Here is a 10,413-nt window from a genome sequence, read left to right as displayed (position 1 = left end):
GATTAGCCAGTATTGTAATTACGCACGCACAGTAATAAAGTCCAGTTAAAAAAATCTCGTGTGCTCCACCTATTCATCCTCCCTCCCCCTAAGTCCTGCCAACCACTGATTTTTCTTTCTTTCTTTTTTTTTTTTTTTACAGTTTCTATACTTTTGCCTTTTCTATAATGTCATATAGTTGAAATCATAGAGCAGCCTTTCAGACTTGCTTCTTTCACTTAGCAGCATGCATTTTAAGATGCATTTATGTTTCCTCCATATCTTTTCATGGCTTGATAGCTCACTTCTTTTTAGTGCTGAATAATAATAATAATAATAAAGAATAATTCATTATCTGGATATACCACAGTTATCAATTCACCTACTGAAGGACATCTTGGTTGCTCCAAGTTTTGGCAATTATGAATAAAGCTGCTATAAACATTTGTGTGCAGGGTTTTGTGTGGACCTAAGTTTTCAGCTACTTTGGGCAAATACCAAGGATCATGATTACCAAATCTTATTGTAAAAATATCATATTTTAAGATTTGCATAATGAGCAAATATATTGATGGTGCTGGGAACCAAATATTCTCACTTTGGTACAAGGCTAATATAAATATGAATTGGGGGATGGAAAGGAAGAAACCTGTTTTAATGGATTGAAAGTATAAATACCATGGTTATACCCACACACATACACACACCACAGATACTTATGTAAGTACAAGTATATATTAATATAGGCAAGTATCATCCATGGATGTTGGAAAACACTGAGTAATAAAACTGTTTTGGAAATAGAATATTCACATAGTTTTTCCCCTAGTTTTATTGAGATATGAGTGACATACAGTACTGTATAAGTTTAAGATATATAATAGTTGTTTGACTTACATCATGAAATGATTATCACAATAAGTTTAGTGAACATTCACATCTCATATAGGTACAAAATGAAAGAAATAGAAAAAAAATTTCCTTGTGATGAGAACTCTCAACTTTCATATATAACATAAGGCAGTGTTAATTATATTTATCATGTTATATATTACATCCCTACTAGTTATTTATCTTATAACTGGAAGTTTGAACCTTTTGGCTACCTTCATACAATTCCTCTTCCTATCCTCACCCTCCCTCTACCTCTGGTAACTACAAATCTGATCTCTTTTTCTATGATTTTGGTTTTTTGAAGTATAATTGACCTATAACACTGCTATTTCCTGGTACACAACACAGTGATTTAGTATTTCTACACATTTCAAAATGATCACTATGGTAAGTCTAGTTATATCATCAAAAATATTACATAGTTATTGACTGTATTCCCCGCACTACATTTCATTCCCTTGACTCATTTTGTAACCGGAGTTTGTACCTCTTAATTTCCCTCACTTATTTCTTTCGTACCCCCCACCTGCTCCCCTTTGGCAATTTGTTCTCTGTATCTATAACTCTGTTCCTGCTTTGTTATGTTTGTTCATTGTTTTTTGTTTGTTTGTTTGTTTAGATTCCACACATAAGTGAAATCATACAGTTTTTGTCTTTATCTGACTTATTTCACTTAATATAATACTGTTTAGGACCATCCATGTTGTCACAAATGGCAAGATTTCATTCTTTTTTATGGCTGAGTAATATACTGTTATATACACACATACATACACCCCCCCACACCTTCTTTATCTAGATTGCTTCTATATCTTGGCTATTGTAAATAATGTTGCAATGAACATAGGGGTGCATATATCTTTTCTAATTAGTGTTTTTGTTTTCTTCAGATATACCTAGGAGTGGAATTTCTGGGTCACATGGTAGCTCTTTTTAATTTTTTGAGGAATCTTCATACTGTTTTTCATAGTGGCTGCACCAATTTACATTCCCACCAACAGTGCACATGGGTTCCCTTTTCTCCACATCATGGTCACATAGTTTTGAAACATTTCTCCAAAGATAACTAATCATGAAAAATTAAAAGGTACCTTTCAAATTGAGAAATGTGGACACTATTTTGTAACCAAATTATCAAACTTAGTATCACCAATAATGGGACATAAATGACATCATATGCCTCCTGATGTAAGGCACTGAAGAGACTACAACATCTCCAAGGTGGTACTGATGTCAAAATATTTCATCTGAATCTAATGAAGACACAATGCCCAAACTGAGGGATATCCTCCTGTAAAATGACTCTTTAAAAATGGCAGTGTCTTGAAAAAAAAAGTCATAAAAATATTTTCTTTAAACTGCTCTAGTTTAAAGGAAACTAGAAAAACATGACAATTAAGTGCAATGTGCAAACCTTGATTATATCCTGGATTAAAAAAAAAAAACAGCCACAAAGAACACTGGAATAATTGAGGAAATTCAAGTATTGAATACAATATTAGGTAATAGTATTCATGTTAAATTTCCTGCGTGTGATAATTGTAATTGAAGTTATGTGGGAGAATGCCCCTGTTTGTAAGAGGTACATATTGAGATATTTAGGGATGATATGTTAAGATGTCTGCAACTAACTCATAACAAAATACAATGTTTACATACTGTATCTGTCAGCTATGGTCACAAAATACAGTGCAAAACTTAATAGCTCAAAATAACATTAATTCCCACTTGTGCATCTGGAGGTCAGCAGATGTAGGCTGAGATCAGCTGTGCTGTGCTTCAGTATACAGGTTGTATCCAGTGCTGTTCCGTCCTCATCCTTGAGTCGGTGGGCTATCCAGAAAAAGTTCTTAGAAAGGTGGCAGAAGAGCAAGAGGGCAAGCCCAATTATTGCAGCACCTTTCAAGCCACAACTTGCTTTACTCTGTATTAGTTTCCTAGGGCTGATATAACAAACTACCACAAACTGGGTGGCTTAAAAAAAACAAACTTATTCTCATAGTTTGGAGGCTAGAAGTCTGAAATCAAGGCATCAGGAGGGCCCTGCTTTCTCTGAAGGCTCTAGGGAGGATCCTTATTTGCTATTTCCTAGCTCTGGTTGTTGCCAGCAGTCCTTGGCATCCCTTGGCTTATAGCAGCATCAGTCCAGTCTCTTATCTCTGTCGTGATATGGCCTTCTTCCCTGTGTGTGTCTGTGTGTCTCCAAATCTCTCTTTATAAGGATACCAGTCATTAGACTTAAGAGTTCACCGTAATTCCATATAAGCTTATCTTAACTTGATTATATCTGAAAAGACACTGTTTTCAAATAAGGTCACATTCACAGATACTACCCACTCTGCTAACATCCCGCTGGCCAAAGCAACTCACGTGGTCAAGCCCAAAGTGAAGGGGTGGAGAATTATACTAAACGCATCTTGAGGGTCTAGTATAATTCACATGGCCAAACTCAACATCAATAGAGCAGAGAGATATATTCTGCCCACAGAAGTTAAGAGAGTGACTATTTTTGAATAATAAATGTGTATATATATATATATAAAATGTATAACGTATGTGATGTATATGCATACATGTGTACATATACATGAGATAAAGTGAACAAATGTAGCAAAATTGGTGAATCTAGGTGAAGACTATATAATTATTTATTATTGTTTATTATGTCAAATATCAACAAATCTGGACTTAGCGAAGGAGAAGCTGTTTAAGACTATTGCAATAGCAGAACTCATTGATCACAAAATCTGCAAATGTCTCATACAGAAAAAGGTTTTTTGTTTTTGTTTTTTAAATTAGGGAGGGGTAAGCAGGGCTAGCAGTAACTTTGTGTGGGAGTAGGACAAGGGGGTAGAGCAAGCAGATGGTATAATCAGGGTGCTTTGACAGGAATATTTTTCCCTCTGTGGTTGGCCAATTCTCAGAATGAACCATTAAGTGGGGGATTTTAGGACTTGTTTCAGTTTGGGGGTGAATTAAAGTTCAGAGGCCTATGAGAAAAAGAGAAACCTGACTAAAATTTGGTCAAACCAAATCAATAGGTCGGTAATGGGTAATTGTAAGCACTCTTGAAACTCTTCTGAAGGTTTAAATTATTTCAAAATAAGATTTTTTTTAAAAAACTAAGAGTTAATACTTAGATAAAATTTTTAAAAAATTATGCAGTCCTACCTTCTCAGTCTATGCTTACTTTTATTTATTTTTGGCTGCGTTGGGTCTTCGTCTCTGCATGCCGGCAAGCAGGGGCTACTTTTCATTGCGGTGCATGGGCTTCTCATTGCAGTGGCTTGTCTTTGTTGCAGAGCAGGGCTCTAGGCATGTGGGCTCAGTAGTTGTGGTGCATGGGCTTAGTTGCTCCGCGGCATGTGGAATCTTCCCGGACCAGGGCTTGAACCTGTATCCCCTGCATTGCCAGGCAGATTCTTAACCACCGCGCCACCAGGGAAGTCCTTAGATACAATTTTGGAATGCATTTTTTATTCCCCCTAAACTTCATGATATTTTACTAGGTGTGGTTTGCCCCTCTTCCCAATAACTAGATTTTGAGTAAAGACACTGGCATTACAGGCTGGTAAGTTGTAGATTTATTCTGTATGTCCTAGTTCTACCTTCACTGGGAAGAACAAAAACTTATTTTAAAAAAATACCATGATGTTTAAAGGGTCCAAAGTTTTCAGAGGAAAAAAAATATTTTGGAATTTATTCCCATCAAGCAGATAATACATAGCCTGAGAACTAACTAAACAAATTAAGATTCAGAGGAATCCAATTGAAGAGCAGCATTTCTTGTATTTCAAGTCGTAAGAATGTATTTTTTAAATTTATGGGTTTTGAATGTTACTTACAAACTGATTGTATTAAGACTTCCTAGGTGGTGACTGTAGTTAATAACACTGTATTATATATTTGAAAATTGCTGAGAGTAGATCTTAAAAGTTCTCATTACAAGAAAAACGTTTATAACTATGTGTGGTGATGGATGTTAACTAGACTTACTGTGTTGAGCATTTAGCAATATATACTAATATCTAATCACATTGTATACCTTAAACTCATATAATGTCATATGTCAATTATATCTAAGCTAAAAAAAAGACTTCCTAGGATGCCATAAGCTTCTGCTTAATGTGTGAATCACTGGGAGAAATACCTCTTTTTAAACAAAACTCTGTAGATATAATATCAACTAAGGATAAGCTATATATCAACTAAGGATAAGCTATATATCAACTAAGGATAAGCATGTCTCTTTTTCTTAATTATAAAGAGATACTCAGGACTCATATTTAGAATATATGAAGAACTACAACAAATCAATAGGAAAAAGACAATCCAATGTAAAAAAAATGGGCAAGGGAACTGAACAACCCCCCCCCCCGCAACCAAAGGTTATCCAGATGACTAAACATATATTAAATAGTGCCCTACGTCATCAATAATTAATAATCAGAGAAATGCAAATTAAGGCCACACTGTGATAGCCAAAATGGTTAAACTTTTAAGAAGACTAGTAACGATAAGTGTTGGTAAGAATAGAACAAATGGACCAATTTAAAATAATCGACCTATTTACACATCTCATCCTGCTGATGAGATGTGTAAATTGGTACAACTTCTTAGAAAGCAGTTTGGCAGTATCAGGTAAAGCTGAAAAGAGCATACCCTATGACACCAATGCCACTTCTAGGTATATGCCCCCCCTCAAATGTACACACATGTGTACAAAGTGACATATATAATGACATACTTCTGTGAACAGTAGAACAATAGTAAATGAGTTTTGCTGGTCATGCTGAAAAAGACAAAAGCAGTCCATGACAGCTAGGAGCTAGCCTGATACTCAGACCTAGGCTATGCTGTTCTCGTGTTGAACTAAAACAGGTTCATAGAACAACATTAGACAAGGCCACTCTGTGACAGTGATGGATTAAGAGAAAAACAAGAGTTTGCCATAATCAGGTGAAAAGGAACATTTTCCAATCCACAAAAATGGCTAATATGAATTACCAATCACAGCTTTAGCCTCCCTCCATTTTTCTCACCTTCTAAGAATTATTAATATATCCAACTATAAAAATAACTGTTTCTGACAGCATCCAATCCAGAGCAAAGTCCTACTTCAAACCACCCCCAAATCACCTTGCACAAATACCGCAAGTCCTTTTTAACACTGTCTTATTGAGATGCCCCATGATTCTCTGTGGTGTGATGTCTCCCTTGTTGCAGTAATCAGAAAATACAACTTTGTTCAACTACAGGTGTGTTCCTGATGGTCTGTGGCCAAAGAACATTGACCAGACTGGAATTCTATACAGCAATGGAAATTAATGAGCTAGAGCAGAATACAGCATCAATCTGAAACTGAGCTAAATATCAAAGGAAAGAGACTAGATTCTGAAGATTACCTACTGTAAGTGTTATGAGTTTTTTTTTTTTACAAATGGGAAACCACCAAATGCTCCTGCTAATGAGCATGAGACAGTGTCAGAAGACAGGTTCTAGTTTTTATATTGCCAGCAGTAGCTGTATGGACTGGGCAAGTGATTTCATCATTTGGGCCTTAGTTTTTTCATCTATTTAAAAAAGGGGTGGGGGAGATTGGACCTAATCTTTCTGAGGTGCATTATCATTCTTAAACATTCTATGATCTTATGACTGTAAAAAACTCTCAACAAATATCTTGCAAAATTTCTGTTGGGCCATTTTCAATATATGTAAGTAGTCTATTATTTAATTTCCTTTAAAATCCAAAGCCAAACATTTATCTTCATTTAATTTATCTACTATATTATTTGGAAAGTAGAGTTACATACTAATTACGAGCATGACTTTGGAGTCAGACAAAATCAAATTGAGTTCCTTCTCTAATATTTACTAGGTAGAAGATGTTGGGGGAGTAACATAACCTCTCCAGTCTCAATTTCATCTGTAAAAAAGAAATAATAATAATGTGTACCTCATAGAGTTGTTGCAAGGGTTAAATGAGATAATGCATGTAAATTACTTAATACAGTGTCAGTATATAGAAATCATACCCAATAAGTATTACTTTCATCAGAATCATAAGTGACAAGCCAGTCGCTTCCTAAGCGTTTGAGGGTTCTGTAGAAAAGAATGGGTTTATGCAAACCATGAGGCAAGTTGAACAGTTCCCCTATCAATGTACCTAATGGACCCCAGCTTCCTGAGAGATGATGTCTGTCCCCTTTCCTTTTTCTACCGATCACTTTCTTCCAAGCCCCCCTCCCTCATTCCCATCCAGTTGGTTCACGCTTCAGAAGACACTGCAGCATCTTTTTGCCTTTCCCTTGGTCTCTGGGCGGAGTGTGTGTGTGGAGTGTGCCGAGTACCTTAACACCTCGCTGTTTGCCTGCTGCTGCAGCGGCCCCAGCCGGCTCACAGATACTATGACTTCAACCTTGAGCTTGCTTAACGAGTATCCTCATTGGGTGTTCAATTCCCCAGAGCTTTTTTTCCTGAAAGGGAATTGAAAGGCGAGTTTGTTGTTGCTTTGGCAACAACTTTCAACCTCTACCTAACTCTCCAGAATGAGAACATATCTATTAATACATTCGATAGACTGCGGAGTTGAGTTACTTAATGCAATTTTTCTTCCAAGTGCAAAACAGCTCACCTGGCTCCGTTAGCCTTTGGCGGCGCTGCGGTTAGAGGCTAGCAAAGCCGAGAGCAGCTGTTGCAGGAACCTGTTGGCAGAAAAGTGAAAGTGTGTACGCAACAGGTGTATCTGCTGCAGAGAGTGCTCTTGTGAGAACGGATGGTGATTGCACGCAGAAAACTCTTGCAAAGCAGGCAAGTGGGCTCGCTTCTCCTTTTTCTGTGCTTATCTGTGGGGGGTACGGCGACCATCCGCTATTCGGTGGCAGAGGAGATGGAGAGTGGTTCATTTGTATCTAACGTGGCTAAGGACTTGGGGCTGGAGGTAGGGAAGCTGGATGCGCGCGGGGCGCGGCTCGTTTCTGAGGGCAATAAACTGCATTTCTGGCTGCACCGCAAGACAGGAGATCTGTTCGTGAAGGAGAAACTGGATCAGGAGTCACTTTGTGGCAAAGCCGATCCATGCATTCTGCAGTTTGAAATAGTCGTGGTGGAGCCACTGCAGTCCTTTGGCGTGGAGGTCAGGGTATTTGATATCAATGACAATGCCCCGGTTTTCCTAAACAAGGAGCCTCTTTTAAAGATTCCGGAGAGCACCCCCTTGGGTTCACAGTTTCCTCTGCAGAGCGTGCAGGATCTGGACATCGGCCTCAACGGTCTCCAAAACTACACCTTGAGCGCCAGTGAGTATTTCTACCTGCACACCCGCTTCTGCAGCCATGGGCCCAAGTATGCTGAGCTAGTGCTGGATAAACCCCTGGACAGAGAGGAGCAGCCTGAAGTCAACCTGACAATTACAGCTGTGGACGGAGGGTCTCCGCCCAAGTCTGGCACTGCCCACATTTGCGTGGAGGTTCTGGATGTCAATGATCATGTGCCCCAATTCTCTCGACTGGTGTACCGCGCTCAGGTACTGGAAAACAGTGCCAATGGTTCTTTGGTGGCTACGGTAACTGCCACCGACCTAGACGAGGGCTCTAACAAGGAGATAACTTACTCTTTAGCTCAAAACCCAGAAGTAATTCTCCAGATGTTTCAGATTGACTCTGAAACTGGAGAGGTTCAACTAAGAGGGTCCCTAGATTTTGAAGCAATTGAAACATACGACATTGACATTCAAGCTACCGACGGAGGAGGCCTCTCTGCCCACAGCAAAGTCCTGGTGGAGGTGGTGGATGTTAATGACGATCCTCCTGAAGTTACAGTCTCCTCTGTGTCCAGCCCTCTCCCTGAGGACTCTCCACTACGGACGGTAGTGGCCCTTTTCTCTATCAGAGACCAGGACATTCGAGTGGGAGGAAAAATCACTTGCTTCCTCAAAGAAGACCTTCCCTTTGCAGTCAAACTTACATTCAGGAATTCCTACTCACTGGTCACTGACAGAGGCATGGATCCGGAGGAGGTCTCTGGCTATATCACCCTTGTTGCCATGGATACTGGACCACCCACTCTGTCGTCGGAGACTGTGATAGAGGTGCTAATATCTGACATTAATGACAATCCCCCAGTATTTCAAGTAGATTCCTACGTCTTGACTGTTCGAGAAAACAACAGCCCTGCAGTTTTTATTGGCAAAGTCCATGCTGAGGATCTAGATTTGGGTGAGAATGCCCAAATAATATATTCTCTGCTGCCTCCAAAAAGTGGAGATCTATCAGTCTTTGCTTACATCTTCATAAATTCAGACAATGGGAAACTCTATGCACTGAGAACTATGGATTATGAAGCCATTCAAGATTTTCAGTTTGTGGTAAAGGCAACTGATGGGGGCTTCCTGTCACTGAGTAGCCAGGTTACTGTCTGAGTGGTTGTCCTGGATGACAATGATAACTGCCCAATGATCTTGTACCCACTGCAAAATGGCACCTTGCCCTGCAATGACCTGGTGCCTAGGTCTGCAGAGGCAGGCTACCTGGTGACTAAGGTGGCGGCTGTGGATGGTGACTCAGGTCAGAATTCCTGGCTTTTATATCATCTATTTAAGGCCACTGACCCTGGGTTATTCTCTGCTCAACAACAAAATGGGGAAATCCGTACATTGCGGCAGATATCTGAGAGAGACCCCATGATGCAGAAACTGATCGTTCTTGTTCATGATCATGGCCAACCAGCTCTTTCTACTACTGCCTCACTTAATATCCTCCTGGTAGATGGCTTTTCTGAGCCCTATCTGCAGTTCCTGGATCCATTCAAGCATCCTACAAGGGTAAATCCATCCACTAAATATTTGGTCATTTCTCTGGCTGTGCTTTCCTTTCTCTTTCTCCTCTCTGTCACAGTGATCTTCATTACACATATCTGCCAGAAGATTAAATACAGAGAAAAGTTCACAATTCAAGAGCATTTCTATGATGACTGTAATTTCTCTAACAACCTGGTACAAGGAGGAGCCAGTGGATCCATATCCCAGCCTTGTCCCTATGAAGTGTCCTCAGCCACTGGCACTGGCAATAGTGAATTCTGGTTTCTTAAGCGCCTTATGCCCAACTTCCCCTTCCCCCATGGCACTGGAGAGGTAAAAACAGAGGCTGGCTCCAGTTTACCACCAGATTCTGATAGGAATAGGTCTCAGGGGTCAGAGGGTCATGCCCAAGTATCTGATGACTATATGTGGCCATTATTCATGTCTCCTGTGGAAGTTCATTAGTCCTGGCTCTGGATATGCTTAGTTCCATAGAGATATCATGTTATTTTGCCTTTAAGTTATTTTCCATTAGAAAGTTATGCATGCATAGGGACAAGAACTAGCTCCTAGTTTTGATACATCAGAAAGCAGTTAGGTTCAAGAAGTAGAAATTTAGTTTATTGTTATTCAGAAATTGCTAGATTTGTCATCTGATGAGTAGAGATCATCTTTGAATCAACATCTTGCATAACATCATTCACAATCATGCAAATGTCTGGTAAATGGTGGTCCTCATAGAT

At 39.3% G+C, this 10,413-nt stretch overlaps 1 protein-coding gene across 1 annotated transcript; it reads left to right on the top strand.

Annotated features, from left to right (window-relative positions):
- Nucleotides 1-7,648: 7,648 nt before the first annotated feature.
- On the top strand, nucleotides 7,649-10,135 carry PCDHB1 (protocadherin beta 1; the record flags this gene model as incomplete). The annotated part of the gene is given in 2 exon segments (XM_082835035.1): nucleotides 7,649-9,289; nucleotides 9,293-10,135. Coding segments are annotated over 2 exon segments (2,484 nt in total).
- Between the last annotated feature and the right edge of the window lie 278 nt (nucleotides 10,136-10,413).

Source organism: Leucopleurus acutus (genome assembly GCF_964270905.1).
Source record: "Leucopleurus acutus genome assembly, chromosome: 3".
In the NCBI taxonomy this organism is placed as follows: domain Eukaryota; kingdom Metazoa; phylum Chordata; class Mammalia; order Artiodactyla; family Delphinidae; genus Leucopleurus; species Leucopleurus acutus.
This window is presented reverse-complemented; position numbering and strand designations above follow the sequence as displayed.